Raw genomic sequence first — 19,802 nt, forward strand, 5'->3', positions numbered from 1 at the left:
AATATATCTACTATAATACTGCCCCTATGTACAAGAATATAACAAATATAATACTACCCCTATGTACAAGAATATAGCTACTATAATACTGCCTCTATCTAATATATAACTACTATAATACTGCCCCTATGTACAAGAATATAACTACTATAATACTGCCCCTATGTAATGTATAACTACTATAATACTGCTCCTATGTAGAACATGCTATAATACTGCCTGAATGGTGAGGTCTGCACAGACGTGTGCATCTTCGTGGACACCAGTCGCTGGCATGAAGTCGAGCAGACAGGAGATAACTATAGAAAAGTTTATTTGTGTTGCAGGCAGCTGGAGGCAGATCTCTGTTACTATCAATCATATAGAAAGGTTGCATCAATAAAAAAAACACAAAACATTACAAACAGCCCTTATTTTAGGAAAAAAGCTCTCTACCCCCTCAGCTCCACCAGCCGTGAGAAGGTGAGGGAGAAGTCCTCCAGCCATGCTCATTCCATAGGTCGTCATGCAGCATATCCTCCACACTTCCAGGAGCCTGTGCGGGGACCATGTGAACGGCACCACACCACCAGAGCAAGCACTGCACATACAACGCCCATATCATCTCTATATGATGGGAAAGCAGAGGAAACGCATGGCACCAATACATCCACTCCCCCGGGAGAACTCCTCCTACACCAGACCCTTCCAAGAGTGGCATCAGAGTGATACGGACCATTATATTCTGGCCAGTTTAGTGGGAGGCACAGAGCTGGTCATTCAGAGCACAGTGACAAGAGGCACTAAAGCATCTTATTCCAAGATTTCTCCTGAGAAACGATGGACATGAGCAAGGCCATCCTCCCAAGCAATGCTTCATTTTATGCCTTGTGCCCCCCCACCACATTTACTGACAACACGGGTCATAGCACAAAGTCCAAGGCACAGGAAGCTCTACGAAACATTCACCGGCCAAGAGCCCATTCCAGGCGGAGGCACAGAAACAACCAGAGCAATTAGGATGTCCTGTCACTAAAGACAAGAATTAAAGCTGAAATCTGATCTACTGCTCCACCATACTCTAGCACCAAACTTCATACATCTCTCTGGCCACACAGCGTGGACTGGGCAGTCTGATGGGGCATGTACACCCGCCAATGAGGCAGTACAAAAGGTGGCAACTACTACAAGTAGCCTAACGAGAGAAACAGGAGACCAATCCCATCACGACACTCAGTCTGAAGAGAACAGGAGACCAATCCTAACACGACACTCAGGCTGAAGAGAACAGGAGACCAGAGTGTCGTGATAGGATTGGTCTCCTGTTCTCTTCAGCCTGAGTGTCGTGAAAGGATTGGTCTCCTGTTCTCTTCAGCCTGAGTGTCGTGATGAGATAGGCTGAAGAGAACAGGAGACCAATCCTATCTCATCACGACACTCAGGCTGAAGAGAACAGGAGACCAATCCTATCACGACACTCAGGCTGAAGAGAACAGGAGACCAGAGTGTCGTGATAGGATTGGTCTCCTGTTCTCTTCAGCCTGAGTGTCGTGATAGGATTGGTCTCCTGTTCTCTTCAGCCTGAGTGTCGTGATGAGATAGGCTGAAGAGAACAGGAGACCAATCCTATCTCATCACGACACTCAGGCTGAAGAGAACAGGAGACCAATCCTATCACTACATTCAGGCTGAAGAGAGGGTGTAGTGGGGGAGGAACCAAATCCATTCACAACACTCAGGCTGAAGAGGGAACAGGAATCAAATCCATTCACAAGACTCAGGCTGAAGAGAGGAATGAGAGGAACTGGAGACCAATCCCATCACAACACTCAGGCTGAAGAGAGGAACAGGAGACCAATCCCATCACGACACTCAGGCTGAAGAGAGGAACAGGAATCAAATCCATTCACAAGACTCAGGCTGAAAAGAGGAATGAGAGGAACTGGAGACCAATCCCATCACAACACTCAGGCTGAAGAGAGGGGCAGGAATCAAACCCATTCACAACACTCAGGCTGAAGAGAGGAACAGGAGACCAATCCTATCATTGAACTCAGGCTAAAGAGAGGGGGGAGAGGGGGAGGAATCAAATCCATTCACAAGACTCAGGGTGAAGAGAGGGACAAGAGGAACTGGAGACCAATCCCATCACGATACTCAGGCTGAAGAGAGGAACAGGAATCAAATCCATTCACAACACTCAGGCTGAAGAGAGGAACAGGAAACAAATCCATTCACAACACTCAGTCTGACTTTGAGGAACAGGGGACTAATCCCATCACAACACTCAGGCTGAAGAGAGGAACAGGAGACCAATCCCATCACGACACTCAGGCTGAAGAGAGGAACAGGAGACCAATCCCATCACGACACTCAGGCTGAAGAGAACAGGAGACCAATCCCATCACGACACTCAGGCTGAAGAGAGGAACAGGAGACCAATCCCATCACGACACTCAGGCTGAAGAGAGGAACGAGAGGAACTAGAGACCAATCTCATCACAATACTCAGGCTGAAGATAGGGGCAGGAATCAAATCCATTCACAACACTCAGTCTGACTTTGAGAAACAGGGGACTAATCCCATCACAACACTCAGGCTGAAGAGAGGAACAGGAGACCAATCCCATCACGAAACTCAGGCTGAAGAGAGGAACAGGAGAACAATCATATCACGACACTCAGGCTGAAGAGAGGAACGAGAGGAACTAGAGACCAATCTCATCACAATACTCAGGCTGAAGAGAGGGGCAGGAATCAAATCCATTCACAACACTCAGTCTGAGGAGAGGAACAGGAGACCAATCCCATCACGACACTCAGACCGAAGAGAGGGGCAAGAGAAAAATCCCATCAAGACACCTAGGGGGAGGGAACAGGAGACCAAACCCATCACAATACTCAGGCTGAAGAGAGGAACAGTAATCAAATCCATTCACAACACTCAGTCTGACTTTGAGCAACAGGGGACTAATCCCATTCTGACCCTAATGATTGGTCTCGTGACTGTCTCGTCAGACCATCACGACACTGAGTCTGAAGAGAAGGGGAGGAATCAAATGTATTCACGACACTCAGAGGAACGGGGGACCAATCCCATCATGACAATCAGTCTGATGAAATGGATCAGAGTTTCTATGAGATTTAAAAAAAACAAACAAAATCAAATCATGAGTGCCTTTTTCCAGTATCCATGCCCCTCTTGGTCTGAACGAGTTTTATAGATTAGCCCTACTCCAATGGATACCAAACCCATCCTATGGAAAGTGGGGTCATTTGTGCACAGAAGCAGAAGTTTGCACTTTCATAAATGTTTTAAGGTAGATCATACATCACACACTACGTGATTATAGGTAGCATGGATGTGGTGGGGTCAGAGACATGCAATCAGGACAGACTAGCTCAGCAGAATTAGTAGAAGCAATGGGCCATACCATTCAAACAGTCAACAAGGGGGGAAATGTGAGATTGGTGGAGCTCGAGGGGTTTCATCCTAGTCAGGATACAACAGTGACAGGATACTACTTGTCCAGTTCCCATTGGGTTGGTAAAGGCACAAAGGTTGTGAAGCAGGTTAGGTTTTTTTTTTTTTGCAGGACAGGTTTTGTGCTGTAAACATGTGAGACTAGCTGTGAAGAAGAGCCTCCCTACATGGCTCCCCTCACGACTGGTAGAAGAACGTGGCTGCTGTTTTGGCATCTTGGGTGAAGGACTGAGGCAATTAGCATATAAAAGTCCAAACAACAATAATAGAAAAGTGTCTCATTTCCCTTCCGTTCTGGGAAGTCAGGCTTCTGGTGAGAGTAGTAGCACTGAGATCGAAGTCTCCCAATGTGTGTGTGAGGGATGGAGTTCACAGGAACGGGAGGAAAGGCCGAGGCAAATTCAGAAAAAAGACCATCCAGCAAAGATGGTAAAAAACAACTTCACTAAAACGTCTCCATCTGACGTTCACCGCATGCTACAATGACACTGCAGTCAGGCCTCCATCACTTGACGGGAGGCTATCGAAGTTCAGTCACCCATCGTACACTGGACTGTCCTCTTCATGCTTCAAGACTTGACCATCCAGAAAACACATGGGAATAGCAGGCTGAACCTCAAAGGAGAGACGTTTACTGGGTGGAGGTCACCACAAATTGGAATCTGGTTCATAACTCAGACCAAAGGTCGAAGAGTCCAGGACATCATGGCCTTGTGCAATAAAGTCAATAGTGCATCAGGTGACACGTATGGATGTAAGGCTGCACTGGGAAGATGTAAACTTTGCGTGGCCAATCTCCTCCACATCCCATGGAGGAGACAAGAACCCAATACTGAATACGACAGCTACCACCTTTTAAAATCCCCCCACATATTGTGTGTTGTATGAGGACGAGGAGTGCTTCAGCTTGTGGCATCATAACAAAGAGTGGTATGATGTATGCAGTCATGAGAAGAGTGGTATAGCATGTGGCGTCACAAAGAGGAGTGGTGTGGTGTATGGGGTCATGAGAAAAGTGGTATAGCATGTGGCGGTCACGAGTGGTGGTATGGCATAATGAGGGGTGGTAAGGCCTGTGACGCCTCAGTGAGGGTTGGTACGGTGTGTGGCATCACAGCAAGGAATACTATGGCATGTGGCGTCACGATGAGGGGTGGAACGTTTCATTTTCTGATGTGGAGTTACAGTGTTCATGCCTCAGGTTTGGAGTTTTGTCATTTCAGCTATGCCCTCCTGTCCTGTAATATCCTGTTTGTAATGTGATTATTGAGCAGCACAGAGCTGATACTGAGTGTGCTTCTCAGATGCCACATGTCATACAACCCCTCAGTGTGACGCCACACGACATATCACCCCTCAGCGTGATGCCATTCACAGTACAACCCTTCTGTGTAAAAGTGAGTAGTGTACCACTCCTCGTTGCGATACCAGTATTTCCCATACCATCATAATGTGTCTCTATTCTCTGAATCCTGGCACCAATACATCGCAGCATGGTCATCCCTTGGCCACTAATTCTAGGCACATCCTCGAATATTAACCTGAAATCCCCTTCTCTACAGCCATATTATAACCAGCTGGAGACTTTGGGGCGTATCATGTCCTAGTGAGACCGGGGCCCACATAGCTTGAAATGTAGGACCAGGCTACAATAGTTAATACTGAAATGTCACTACAAAAGGCCAATTATAAATGTGAGAAACAGATCTCACATGAGTGCGTCCGCCGTCACAGTAAAACCTCCCATAATGCCACGAGGTTCCACCATGAGGCAAATCGAATACATGTAATACATAAAAGACTCAAGAAATGTAGCAAAACCCTAAAGTGCATGCACATGCGTGTAACACCGCCACATACATGCAGGTATCGCATGTAATGAGGAGATGTTCTGACTGTGCCAAAGGCATAAACCAAGAGAGCCCCCTCACGTAACCGGCTGGGTGCAACATGGGCATGGAGCGAGTAACAGCACGCGGCCACGTCACGGCCCCATCGCTAACCCCTGGTCACAGCCCACAGCCAGAGGAGCCCCAATCACACCTAATACTGACTAACAGTAACACGTGGCATCGCTCCAGACCCCGCACTTCATGAGGATGCAGGTGATGGCACAGGAGATGATCTACAATCCTGGCCAGAAGCTCAGTGGTCAAGATTTTGCTTGTGGTGTCTCCCAGTTTGGAATTTTCTGAGTGGTTAATATCTTCATGGTCTCGTGTGGTTCGTGTAGTGCAAGAAAAATGCAGAGTAGTAACCGAGCCTCAGACTGCCAGGAACACGCTCATCTTCTCCACCATGGAAGGCATAGGAGCCGCTGGCCTCAGGACACAGACGAGGATGTACACAGACGAGGATGTCGAGGGGGCGCCAGAAGCACCACTTACTCTTGCTGTGCTGCTTACGGATCATCTCTTCTTCATGCTCACGCTCCTTCTTGCATCGCAGGTAGCGGTCTTCCTCCTTCAGGTACCAGACCGGTGGCCAACGACATCGCTCAAAGTGGCTCTTGTTATCTGGGGAGAAAGCAGAATTAACCCGGTCATACAGCACTAGATGACCGGATTGGCATCTCCTGTACAGCAGAGCAACAGTCACCTGGCGACATGTACTTCATGTCCCGCGGGGAACTTCCGGCACACAGCATTGTAGTTGGTACAGATGTAATGTAGGCACCAGTCCGACAGCTGCTTGGCATTGTGGAACTAAGGAGGAAAAGGACATGGCAACCGTGAGTCACCCCAGGAAGGACTCCATCCAAGCAAACTCCAAATTGTAACATCAGCAGCCATAGATGGCCCTCTGAAGAATACAGCCCATAGAGAAACACGCCCAACAGAGAAACACGGCTCACCGAAGAAAGCGGACAACCAAAGAATATTAATACAGCCCACAGAGAAAGACGGATCACCGAAGTAAGCGGACAACCAAAGAATATGGCCTACCGAAGAATACAGCCCACAGAGAAAAGCGTCCCACAGGGAAAGACGGCTCACCGAAGAAAGCAGACAACTGAAGAATACTGCCCTCTGAAGAATACAGCCCACAGAGAGACACGGCTCACCGAAGAAAGCGGACAACTGAAGAATACAGCCCACAGAGAAAGACTGCTCACCGAAGAAAGTGGACAACCAAAGAATATGGCCTACCGAAGAATACAGCCCACAGAGAAAGACAGCTCACTGAAGAAAGCGGACAACTGAAGAATACGGTTCACTGAAGAATACAACCCACAGAGAAACACGGCTCACCGAAGAAAGTGGACAACCAAAGAATAAGGCCCATTGAAAAATATAGCCAAAAGAGAAACACGGCCCACAGAGAAAGACGGCTCACCGAAGAAAGCGGACAACTGAAGAATACGGCTCACTGAAGAATACAGCCCACAGAGAAACACGACCCATAGAGAAAGACGGCTCTCTGGAGAAAGCGGACAACTGAAGAATATGGCCTACGGAAGAATACAGCCCACAGAGAAAGATGGCTTACCAAAGAAAGCGGACAAGCGAAGACTACAGCCCACTGAAGAGTACAGCCCACAAAGAGACACGGCCCACAGAGAAACATGGCTCACCGAAGAAAGTGGACAACCAAAGAATACGGCCCACAGAGCGAGACACGGCCCACAGAGAGAGACACGGCCCACAGAGAGAGACACGGCCCACAGAGAGAGACACGGATCACCGAAAAAAGTGGACAACCAAAGAATATGGTCCATTGAAGAATACAGCCCACAGAGAAACATGGCCAACAGAGAAAGACGGCTCACTAAAGAAAGAGGACAACCGAACAATACAGCTCACAGAGAAACATCGATCAAAAGAGAAAGACGGCTCACCAAACAAAGCGGACAACCGAAGAATATGGCCCACAGAGAAACACTGCCCACAGAGAAAGATGAATCACCGAAAAATATGGCTCTCTGAAGAATACAGCCCACACAGAAAGACGGCTCACCGAAGAAAGCAGACGACTGAAGAAGGCGATCCACCGAGAAAGACGACCCACCAAAGAAACCGGTCCATCAAGAAAGACAGCCCACCGAGAAAGATTGCCCACACTGAAAGACGATCCATCGAAGAATACAGCCCACTAAAACGGCTAACCGAAAAAAGCGGACAACTGAAGAAGGCAAACCTCTGGAAAAAGCGGACAACCAAAGAATACGGCCCACCGAACAATATAGCCCACTGAAAAAGATAGCTCCCAGAAGAAAGCGGACAATCGAATAAGACCGTCCACTGAGAAAGACGGCCCATCCTGAAAGATGGCTCACTGAAGACAGCAAACAACCGAAGAATACAGCCCACTGAGAAGGACGGCCCACTGAAGAAAGCAGACAACCAAAAAAGGCAGTCCACCGAGAAAGACTTCACCCTGAAGAAGGCGGCCCACTGAGAAAAACGTCTCACCGAAGAAAGCAGATAATCGAAGAAGGCGGCTCGCCTGTGCAACGTCCAATAAAGCAGACAACCGAAGAAGGCGACCCACAGAGAAAGACGGCCCACCAAGAAAGGCAGCTCACCTGTGCGATGTCCAGATACACGAGGACTTGCCCATCAATATCTGCTCCCTGCACGTAGGACGCCAGGAGCTCATCCACTGCATGTTGCTCTAGAACAGGACACATGTAAGAGGATGAGACTTCCACCCCGGAGAAGACATGGCTAAGACATCAGTAATCAGTGTGTATATTTCATATACATTGTGTACATTATTCAGGCTTTTCTCCATATACAGTATTTGACCCATCTCCGGGGGCTTCCCTATCCTCCACCTACATCCATAGGCATTATTAGGGAGCCGCCCCTTGTTCCCTTTCATCCAGAAAATCATTTGTCAGACCTGATGTTGGGGGGGTCTGGGCTCATAATCTCCGCTATGTATGTGGCTGATGTCATGTTCTCCCCCCTCCATGTCTGTATGGAGTCATGGGGAACAGTAAAGTCCCTTCCCCAGACTGTCCCCACAAAGCTGAAGCTACAAATTGTCCACAATGCGTTCTGCTGAAGAATAAGATTTCACATTAATGGTATAAGAGGCCGCGGAGCATCATCCTCCTCCACCATCTGTACAGCACAGTGCAGTCAGAGGGCAACGTCCTCCAGCACCAAACCAAGACTCCTTTATCAGATGCAGATACACAAGTGCCATCCATCCCTGCACAGAACACGTCTCTTCCAGAGTCTCGAGGTGGCGGCTTTACACTGCTCATCCAACGCTCGCCATCGTGCTCGGGGATGTACGCCTCGCCATCGTGCTCGGGGATGTACGCCTCGCCATCGTGCTCGGGGATGTACGCCTCGCCATCGTGCTCGGGGATGTACGCCTCGCCATCGTGCTCGGGGATGTACGCCTCGCCATCGTGCTCGGGGATGTACGGCGGCTGCAACTGTTCGGCCATGAAGCTCCTGGCGGGCACAGAGTTTGCGCTGATGTTATCAGGGAAGGTCTGGACTCTGCAGTTATGGGGTCAGCAGAGCGGTGGGAACTTTTCTGCCCTCTGCTTCTCCTCAACCACAAAGGGGAGGCTCCGTAATGTTACAGAGCGGGGGGCGAGTTGCTGCGGTTCCTTCCACTTCTCAATAATACCACTAACGGGTGATGGGGAACAGTCAGGAGGAAGAAATGTGTCTCTCCCCCTCCCCCCACGCTCGCATGCATCTCCTCCCGCGCGTCTCTCCCCCCACGCTTGTGTGCATCTGTCCCCCTTATGCGTCTCGCCTGCGTCTCTCCCCTGCCCTCACCTCTTCCCCCGCATCTCTCCCCTGCCCTTGCCCCTCCCTCACCCCCCACCCTCGTCTCTTCCCCGCCCTCGCCTCTCCCTTGCCTGCGTCTCTCCCCCGCCCTCGCCTCTCCCCCACCAGCGTCTCTCCCCCGCCCTCGCCTCTGTCTCTCCCCCGCCCTCCCCTCTCCCTTGCCTGCGTCTCTCCCCCGCCCTCATCTCTGTCTCTCCCCTGCCCTTACCTCTCCCTTGCCTGCATCTCTCCCCCCGCCCTCATCTGTCTCTCCCACGCCCACATCTCTCCCCCACCCTCACCTGCATCTCTCCCCCGCCCTCGCCTGCATCTCTCCCCCGCCCTCGCCTGCATCTCTCCCCCGCCCTCGCCTCTCCCTTGCCTGCGTCTCTCTCCCGCCCTCGCCTCTTCCCCCGCCCCTCCCCCACCCTCACCCCCCACCCCTCCCCCACCCTCACCCCCCACCCTCGTCTCTCCCCCGCCCTCGCCTGCATCTCTCCCCCGCCCTCGCCTCTCCCTTGCCTGCGTCTCTCCCCCGCCCTCGCCTCTGCCCTCACCTCTGCCCCACCCCCGTCTCTCCCCGCCCTCGCGTCTTAGGGGCGGACTTGTTACTCCAGATCTGCACTGGTATCAGTGAGCTCTGCACGTCCGGCCGTTCTGTCACATAAGTAATGGCAGAAGGCATGGCGGGGCCAGAGGGATACACTGGGGGCCGTAGGCTATACACCAGCGGAGAGGTGCCAGAGATAATACACCAGGGGAGGCACTGGGTGAGATGTTACATACCAGGGGAGGGGGGGAATCAGCAGAGAGAGTGAGCAGCCAGGATGCCATTATCGCGTCCTCCGTGCTGTGGGCATGTTCACATTGATCCTCACACGCTGGAGGCCACATAGATAATCTATACAGGACGGGGGCAGCGCGTCCCTCACATCATACAATGTGAAGGACACAGCGTCTGCAGGACACCGGTGCAGACCGGGGGAGGGAAGGCTCCACAGTGATAATGAGCGGCCGTCTGTCCCACAGAAGACCCTAAACATTGCCGTCTGAGGGGCCCCGACCTCAGCAACAGCGCGGCCATCAATGATTTCTCACATTATGACTTCTGCATTTTGCTTTAGACTCAGATTAGGGGCGCTATGGCACGTATAAAGATGGGGTATCTGGCCTGACACACACAAGGACGAGGTGTGGGGGGCTCCGATGCCATTTGCACAATTCATTGTGACCCCCCGTCGCTGTATGTGGACCCCCTTTTTGTTAAGGATGGTGGGGGGCACTGTGACTGCTCACCGGTCAGGGCCTGCAGGTGCGGAAGACACAGCCGGTTGCTCAGGATGAGGAGGTCCATACAGTCCAGCTCAGGTTTTGGGGAGAAGTGACCCAGATACAAATACTCCAGGAGGGTCCGCAGGCAGGAGGAGGACGTGCCCGGTAGAGAGACCTGCGAGAGACGGACACACAGCTACAGATTATGTCATGGTGGATCGTGCTGAATCAGTGAGAATCCCACCAGCCTCAGATATGAAAGCCCCCATAAAAGTGCCCCTATAACCAGCCATCAGCCATACACTGAAAACCAAGCACCCGACTCATCTATGCTTACCTGCCGGTATTCAATCATAAAAAGCTGTGAAAAGTAGTAACATTTTGGCGCAACACCAAGAGAAGGAGGGCAAGGGCCAGTGCGGAGGAGGGCAAGGGCCAACACGGAGGAGGGCAAGGGCCACGAGGTCAAGGGCCAGTGTGGAGGAGGGCAGGAGCCAGCGCAGAGGAGGGCAAGAGCCAGCGCGGAGGAGGACAAGAGCCAGCGTGGAGGAGGGCAAGGGCCATGAGGGCAAGGGCCAGCGTGGAGGAGGGCAAGAGCCAGCGCGAGGAGGGCAAGAGCCAGCGCGGAGGAGGGCAAGAGCCATGAGGGCAAGGGCCAGTGTGGAGGAGGGCAAGAGCCATGAGGGCAAGGGCCAGTGTGGAGGAGGGCAGGAGCCAGTGCGGAGGAGGGCAAGGGCCAGTGTGGAGGAGGGCAAGAGCCATGAGGGCAAGGGCCAGTGTGGAGGAGGGCAAGAGCCAGTGCGGAGGAGGGCAAGGGCCAGCGTGGAGGAGGGCAAGGGCCATGAGGGCAAGGGCCAGTGTGGAGGAGGGCAAGAGCCAGTGTGGAGGAGGGCAAGGGCCAGCGCGGAGGAGGGCAAGGGCCAGCGCGGAGGAGGGCAAGGGCCAGCGCGGAGGAGGGCAAGGGCCAGCGCGGAGGAGGGCAAGGGCAAGGGCCAGCGCGGAGGAGGGCAAGGGCCAGCGCGGAGGAGGGCAAGGGCCAGCGCGGAGGAGGGCAAGGGCCAGCGCGGAGGAGGGCAAGAGCCAGCGCGGAGGAGGGCAAGGGCCAGCGCGGAGGAGGGCAAGAGCCAGCGCGGAGGAGGGCAAGGGCCAGCGCGGAGGAGGGCGAGGGCCAGCGCGGAGGAGGGCAAGGGCCAGCGCGGAGGAGGGCAAGGGCCACGAGGTCAAGGGCCAGTGTGGAGGAGGGCAAGAGCCAGCACGGAGGAGGGTAAGGGCTAGCGCGGAGGAGGGCAGGGGCAAGCGCGGAGGAGGGCAGGGGCAAGCGCGGAAAAAGGCATGGCCGTGAGGAAGACACATCCCCACATCCCGGCTAGAGCGTCTCCGCGTTCCAAACTGCCTCCTGGAGATACTAGCGGGCTAGACTTCTCTTTGGTTGACATGTTTCATATACCCTCCCTCCTGGTAATATTCCCTAAAGGCATGAGACGTTACCCCTCGGGTGCAGCTCTCTCGGAATGAGCCCCGGAACATGGCCACCATCCAGTCACAGTTTGCAATCAGAAGCGGCTTGTGGGCAGGCACGGAGCCGTCGTCAACTGTAAACACCACATCTGACGGGAGGACAAGTCACATTTAGTGGTGGAAGACACACAACAAAGCTCATAAACTGGCCCAGGACGCCAGGCCTCGTCCATACCACAAAACCTAGTGGCAGCCTGCAGTTATAATGGATTACATCTGTATAGCCTCTACTGAAGCCCAATACATCCATGTAAGAGAAAAGGCTCTCTACCGAAAACCTGTTCAGTCCCCTGTACCACTCATCAACAGAGGCTCAGAAGATGCCTGTCATCCCCGGACACATGGTAATGTCCTAACTGAAAGGGTGAGCCTGTAACAGAAAGACTTTGGCCCCCAAACTGCTGTGCCTCTGGGTCATGATACATTCTTTATTCACCCCAAGCTACCTCCAGGGATCCAACCCTCCCGTCGCCTCCGCCCACCCAGTGTCCAACCCTCCCGTCGCCTCCGCCCGCCGAGTGTCCAATCCTCCCGTCGCCTCCGCCCGCCGGGTGTCCAACCCTCCCGTCGCCTCCGCCCCCCCCCTCTGGTGTCCAACCCTCCCGTCGCCTCCGCCCCCCCCCTCTGGTGTCCAACCCTCCCGTCGCCTCCGCCCGCCGGGTGTCCAACCCTCCCGTCGCCTCCGCCCGCCGGGTGTCCAACCCTCCCGTCGCCTCCGCCCGCCGGGTGTCCAACCCTCCCGTCGCCTCCGCCCGCCGGGTGTCCAACCCTCCCGTCGCCTCCGCCCGCCGGGTGTCCAACCCTCCCGTCGCCTCCGCCCGCCGGGTGTCCAACCCTCCCGTCGCCTCCGCCCGCCGGGTGTCCAACCCTCCCGTCGCCTCCGCCCCCCCCTCTGGTGTCCAACCCTCCCGTCGCCTCCGCCCCCCCCCTCTGGTGTCCAACCCTCCCGTCGCCTCCGCCCGCCGGGTGTCCAACCCTCCCGTCGCCTCCGCCCGCCGGGTGTCCAACCCTCCCGTCGCCTCCGCCCGCCGGGTGTCCAACCCTCCCGTCGCCTCCGCCCCCCCCCTCTGGTGTCCAACCCTCCCGTCGCCTCCCCCCCCCCCTCTGGTGTCCAACCCTCCCGTCGCCTCCGCCCGCCGGGTGTCCAACCCTCCCGTCGCCTCCGCCCGCCGGGTGTCCAACCCTCCCGTCGCCTCCGCCCGCCGGGTGTCCAACCCTCCCGTCGCCTCCGCCCGCCGGGTGTCCAACCCTCCCGTCGCCTCCGCCCGCCGGGTGTCCAACCCTCCCGTCGCCTCCGCCCGCCGGGTGTCCAACCCTCCCGTCGCCTCCGCCCGCCGGGTGTCCAACCCTCCCGTCGCCTCCGCCCGCCGGGTGTCCAACCCTCCCGTCGCCTCCGCCCGCCGGGTGTCCAACCCTCCCGTCGCCTCCGCCCGCCGGGTGTCCAACCCTCCCGTCGCCTCCGCCCGCCGGGTGTCCAACCCTCCCGTCGCCTCCGCCCGCCTGGTGTCCAACCCTCCCGTCGCCTCCGCCCGCCGGGTGTCCAACCCTCCCGTCGCCTCCGCCCGCCGGGTGTCCAACCCTCCCGTCGCCTCCGCCCGCCGGGTGTCCAACCCTCCCGTCGCCTCCGCCCACCGGGTGTCCAACCCTCTGCACCCCCCCTGGGGTTCCAATCCTCTTTGTCAGGACTCCACAGTGCAGGATGGAACCAGACAAGAGGTCAGGCCAGTGTGTCAACAAAGCGTATACTACCGTGCACTCATCAGACCAGCAAGATACAGAACACCAATAGGTAGATAAATACCCGGGATCCATAAGGAAAAGGAAGTATGACCATGAACTACCCAGAAGTCTGTGCACCTCAATCGCCGACACCTACTAACAATAGAGTCCGTACCAGAGAAGAGGCCGCGGCTCAGACACTCTCGGATCCGGTTGGCTCTCCTGACATGGAAGGCTTTTGTGATCTCCTGATTCATGAAGCCTTCTTTGTTCAGCAGGTTGGAGACCATCATACGAAGGTCAAAGACCTCTAACGCCTCGGCAATGGTGGCAATCTGCATGAGCTCCGCCCTGCTCTGGTTCAGGTGTCCTGTATACAAATACTCCAGCACGGCCCGCAGAGGCTGCTCCTGAATCAGTGCATCCATCTGGACGACCATCATTGGCCTTCTGCGATGTGTTAGTGGATCGTCTACAATATCAATCTGGATGCTGACAAAACCTCTGCCCCAGTCTGATAACTTCCTACCCCAACCAAGAGGAGTATTCCCCCCACCGTCCACATCAACACCACCGACATCATCCTCCACCTTGCCCAGAGTCCTATGAGCCTGCAGATGTCCACGTAAGGCCTCATAATTCTCATCCAAGATGAGATTCCTGGTCCATAAAGGTTCACAGCCCCCTGACCGTCCACAGGTCGTGGTCTCATCAATCATCTCCGCAGGATGCAATTCCAACGTGAAGAGGTCGTAGAATTTGGAACAGGCAGTAGCAAGATAAACCTTATGGGCAAAGATCTTCTGTCCACTCAGCAGCTGGAACACCACATCAGCACATAGTGGGGTGCAGAACAGGCCGGCGGGGCCTTGGCCATTACACTGAGGGGGATCTGGGAGGTGAATGATGGGTGGTGGCGGCTTCGGAGGTAGGAATGGGGCTTGGAGCAATGGACGCTGAACCTTCTTCAGGTGGGACTTCCAGAACTGTAAATGTCTTCTAGAAATGAGGGCAGCTCTGATGGCATTGTCGAAGACGTCCTTCACCCCGAACTGTGCCACCACGCTGGTCTCATAGTATGGAATACCCAGCTCCTTGGCCACCTCGTGACCCTTCTCTGGAGACAGGATGTCAGTCGGCTTTATAGGTCTGAGACAAAAGACACAAAGAACAAAGTAATGCACATCAGGCATAAGGGAATGGCAGCAGATGGCGGCCAAAGCACTCACTTGGCCAGGGGGCGGCGGGCACGGTTCACAGCATCCAGATCAGCATATCTCAGGTCCAGCTGACACCCTACCAGTACCACGGGGGTGCGGGGGCAAAAGTGCTTGATTTCCGGCAACCACATGCTCTGGACATGCCGCAGAGAATGAGGGTTAGCCAACGAGAAGCAAAGAACCACCACGTCTGACCTGCGAGGAGAAGACAACCCGAGCATCAGTGTGTGGACGCCATCCCTAGCATGTGTCTCCCCGCGTATCCCCTCCCCCTACGCGCCATCCTCTCCCCCTACGCGCATTCCCCTCCCAAGCAGCAAAGAACCACCACGTCTGACCTGCGAGAAGACAACCCGAGCATCAGTGTGTGGACGCCATCCCTAGCAAGTGTCTCCCCGCATATCCCCTCCCCCTACGCGCCATCCTCTCCCCCTACGCGCATTCCCCTCCCAAGCAGCAAAGAACCACCATGTCTGACCTTCGAGGAAAAGACAACCTGAGCATCAGTGCATGGACGCCATCCCTAGCAAGTGTCTCCCTGCGTATCCCCTCACTTGCGCATCCCCCTCCCCCTATGCGCATCCCCCTCCCAAGCAGTAAAGAACCACCCCATCTGACCTGCGAGTAGAAGACAACCCGAGCATCAGTGTGTGGACGCCATCCCTAGCAAGTGTCTCCCCGCGTATCCCCTCCCCCTACGCGCCATCCTCTCCCCCTACGCGCATTCCCCTCTCAAGCAGCATAGAACCACCACGTCTGACCTGCGAGAAGACAACCTGAGCATCAGTGTGTGGACGCCATCCCTAGCAAGTGTCTCCTGCGTATCCCCTCAGTTACACATCCCCCTCCCAAGCTGCAAAGAACCACGTCTGACCTGCGAGAAAACAACCTGAGCATTTCTGTGTGAACGCCATCCCTTGCATGCATCTCCTCCACGTATCGCCTTGCGCTCGCATGCATCTCCTCCGCGTATCGCCTTGCGCTCGCATGCGTCTCCCCCGCATATGTGCTCGCGTGCTTCTCTTCCGCGTACCTCCCATAATACCTGCTCCTTCCATGACCGGCAGACCGTGTATAATGCCGCACAGTGTAGAGCCTGGTGTGTCATCTCCACAGCCCTCGATACGGTGGACACCCGCAGGATGAGTGTGGAGGAGGACATGACCCAGGTCAGGATGTGACTGTGAAGCCACCGAGTCCTGATGGTGCAGGTGTTAGCACTTCCAGAGTCAGGACAGCATTTTTGTGGGGCCCACGGAGTATGAAGAACCGTAGGTACACCCCAAACTTGGCGGGGTCACCAGCATGTTACATTACACACTGGAGAACCCCCCACGCTTCTGCATGCCGCTTTGCTCCCCCCAGGCCTCCTCCTTGTGCGGTCCGCGCTCGCCTGAACCCCGATAACAGCTCCTCACCTCCCATAGGCAAAACGTCTGTCCTTGTGGTGGTCTCCAAAGGTGTCCCACAGGCGCAGGGAGACGCTGACCTCGTCCACCACATCACGGGAACGCTCCAGAACCTGCAGGCCACAGAACGTGACTATGTGATGACCCCATCATTAACCCCACCATTGCTAGGATGTCACATGACCCAGCCCCTCCCCCAGGAACCTACTTCTTGGCACACTCTGTACTGGTCAATGGCCCACACGGTGGGCACGTGGGTGGCAAGGAGCTGGTACTGGGTGAGCGTGGCGTTGCAGGCTCGAGCACAGATCAGGCGGGTCTTCCCCACGGCGTTGTCTCCCACCACCACACACTTAATGGTTTCCACATTCGGCCGCTCATAATCCAGGTCAGTATCCATCAAGATAAGTCTGTGGAGAGATGAGGAGTCACACGAGTGCCCTGAGGACCCCGAGGAGGGGACCGGACGCCCCAGGCTACAACGCGGAGGGAGGGCACCGGACGCCCCGGGCCACAACGCAAGGGGAGGGGACCGGACGCCCCGGGCCACAACGCGGAGGGAGGGGACCGGACGCCCCGGGCCACAACGCGGAGGGAGGGGACCGGACGCCCCGGGCCACAACGCGGAGGGGATTGGACGCCCCGGGCCACAACGCGGAGGGAGGGGACCGGACGCCCCGGGCCACAACGCGGAGGGAGGGGAAAGGACGCCCCAGGCCACAACGTGGAGGGAGGGGATTGGACGCCCCGGGCCACAACGCGGAGGGAGGGGACCGGACGCCCCGGGCCACAACGCGGAGGGAGGGGACCGGACGCCCCGGGCCACAACGCGGAGGGAGGGGACCGGACGCCCCGGGCCACAACGCGGAGGGAGGGGACCGGACGCCCCGGGCCACAACGCGGAGGGAGGGGACCGGACGCCCCGGGCTACAACGCGGAGGGAGGGGATTGGACGCCCAGGAGTCCCTGTACTGGGGGACATATACAGTATCTCACAAAAGTCAGTACACCCCTCACATTTCTGTAAATATTTTATTATATCTGCAGATCTGACCCTGTCATACAGTGTGCAGTGTCAGTGCGCAGCTTCCCCGGGGGCCCCTATACTCCAGCCTCCTCCCCCAGGGGCCCCTAAACTCCAGCCTCCTCCCCCAGGGGGCCCCTATACTACAGGCTCCTTCCCCGGGGGCCCCTATACTACAGGCTCCTTCCCCGGGGGGCCCTATACTCCAGCCTGCTCCCCCAGGGGCCCCTGTACTCCTCCCACGTGGGCCCCTATACTCCAGCCTCCTCCCTTGGGGGTTCCTATACTACAGGCTCCCTCCCTGGGGGCCCCAATACTCCAGGCTCCTCCCTTTAGGGGCCCCTATACTCCAGCCTCCTCCCCCGGGGGGCCCCTATACTACAGGCTCCTTCCCCGGGGGGCCCTATACTCCAGCCTGCTCCCCCAGGGGCCCCTATACTCCAACCTCCTCCCACGTGGGCCCCTATACTCCAGCCTCCTCCCTTGGGGGTTCCTATACTACAGGCTCCTTCCCTGGGGGCCCCTATACTCCAGGCTCCTCCCTTTAGGGGCCCCTATACTCCAGGCTCCTCCCCCAGGGGTTCCTATACTCCAGGCTGGACACATGTCCGGGGCCCCTATACTTCAGGCTCCTTCCCCGAGGGCTTCTATACTCCAGGCTCCTCCCTTTAGGGGCCCCTATACTCCAGGCTGGACACATGTCCGGGGCCCCTATACTCCAAGCTCCTCCCTCAGGGGCTCCTATACTCCAGCCTCCTCCCCCGGGCGCCTATACTCCAGGCTCCTTCCCCGGACCCCATACTCCAGGCTGGACACATGTCCGGGGCCCCTATATTCCAGGCTCCTCTACTCCAGGCCCCTATACTCCAGGCTCCTCCCTCAGGGGCCCCTATACTCTACTCTACTCCCCTATACTCTACTATAGGGGCCCCTATCCTCTACTCCAGGCCCCTATACTCCAGGCTCCTCCCTCAGGGGCCCCTATACTCCAGGCTCCTCCCTCAGGGGCCCCTATACTCCAGGCTCCTCCCTCAGGGGCCCCTATACTCCAGGCTCCTCCCTCAGGGGCCCCTACACTCCAGGCTGCTGCCCCAGGGGCCCCTACACTGCAGGCTCCTCCCCCAGGGGCCCCTACACTCCAGGCTCCTCCCCCAGGGGCCCCTACACTCCAGGCTCCTCCCCAGGGGCCCCCATACTTCAGCCTCCTCCCCTGGGCCCCCATACTCCAGGTTGGACACATGTAAAGTGCCCCTATACTCCAGGCTCCTCCCCCCAGGGGCCCCCATACTCCAGGCTCCTCCCCTGGGCCCCTATACTCCAGGCAGGACACATGTCCGGGGCCCTTATACTCCAGGCTCCTCCCCCTGGGGCCCCTATACTCCAGGCTCCTCCCAGGGGCCTCTATTCTCCAGGCTGGACACATGTCCGGGGCCCTATACTCCAGGCTCCTCCCCCGGGCCCCCCTATACTCCAGGCTGGACACATGTCCGGGTCCCCTATACTCCAGGCTCCTCCCAGGGGCCCCTATACTCCAGGCTCCTCCCCCGGGACCCCTATACTTCAGGCTCCTCCCGGGGGCCCCCCATACTCCAGGTTCCTCCCCCGTGGGCCCCTATACTCCAGGCTGGACACATGTCCGGGGCCCCTATACTCCAGGCTCCTCCTCCGGGGCCCCTATACTCCAGGCTCCTCCCCCGGGAGCCCCTATACTCCAGGCTCCTCCCCCGGGAGCCCCTATACTCCAGGCTCCTCCCCCGGGAGCCCCTATACTCCAGGCTCCTCCCCCAAGGGCCCCTATACTCCAGGCTCCTCCCCTAGGGGCCCTTATACTCCAGGCTCCTCCCCCGGGGGCCCTTATACTGCAGGCTGGACACATGTCCGGGGCCCCTATACTCCAGGCTCCTCCCCCGGGGGCCCTATACTCCAGGCTCCTCCCCCGGGGGCCCTATACTCCAGGCTCCTCCCCCGGGGGCCCCTATACTCCAGGCTCCTCCCCCGGGGGCCCCTATACTCCAGGCTCCTCCCCCGGGGGCCCCTATACTCCAGGCTGGTCACATGTCCGGGGCCACACTCGCACAGAACTCTATCTCGCCTGTGTCGGAGCGCCGTCCTCCCCGCGGGGCTCCTGCCGCCTCTTCCGCCGCCGTCCTGTCCGGCCGCGCGCTCTCATCGTCCCCGGGCTCCGGGCTGTGTGTGTAGCATCCAGCAGCCGCAGCCCCGTTACCATCGGCAGCCAACCAATCACAAGATTCCTTTCACGCAGCGCAACCCCTCAGCCAATCACAGCAGCGCCAGATGACTAAGGCCCCGCCTTCCAGATACGGATACGCCCTCAAGTAAAAATGTAGGCGTTAAAGCTCCGCCTACATTTTGAGGGCGGCCAATCGTCAGGAGGTAACTGTTTAACATGTCACCCGGGAGTTCTCTGCCCCCGCCCCC

At 56.6% G+C, this 19,802-nt stretch overlaps 1 protein-coding gene across 1 annotated transcript; it reads right to left on the bottom strand.

Annotated features, from left to right (window-relative positions):
* Positions 1 to 5,671: 5,671 nt before the first annotated feature.
* LOC142303671 (rho-related BTB domain-containing protein 2-like) lies at positions 5,672 to 19,583 on the bottom strand. Its single transcript, XM_075345248.1, is given in 11 exon segments — positions 5,672 to 5,979; positions 6,062 to 6,089; positions 6,091 to 6,168; positions 7,989 to 8,077; positions 10,498 to 10,648; positions 11,962 to 12,080; positions 13,886 to 14,859; positions 14,940 to 15,125; positions 16,349 to 16,452; positions 16,548 to 16,749; positions 19,456 to 19,583. Coding segments are annotated over 10 exon segments (2,229 nt in total). The 5' UTR covers positions 16,740 to 16,749; positions 19,456 to 19,583.
* Positions 19,584 to 19,802: the final 219 nt, after the last annotated feature.

This window comes from Anomaloglossus baeobatrachus, chromosome 1 (assembly GCF_048569485.1).
Source record: "Anomaloglossus baeobatrachus isolate aAnoBae1 chromosome 1, aAnoBae1.hap1, whole genome shotgun sequence".
NCBI classification, from domain to species: domain Eukaryota; kingdom Metazoa; phylum Chordata; class Amphibia; order Anura; family Aromobatidae; genus Anomaloglossus; species Anomaloglossus baeobatrachus.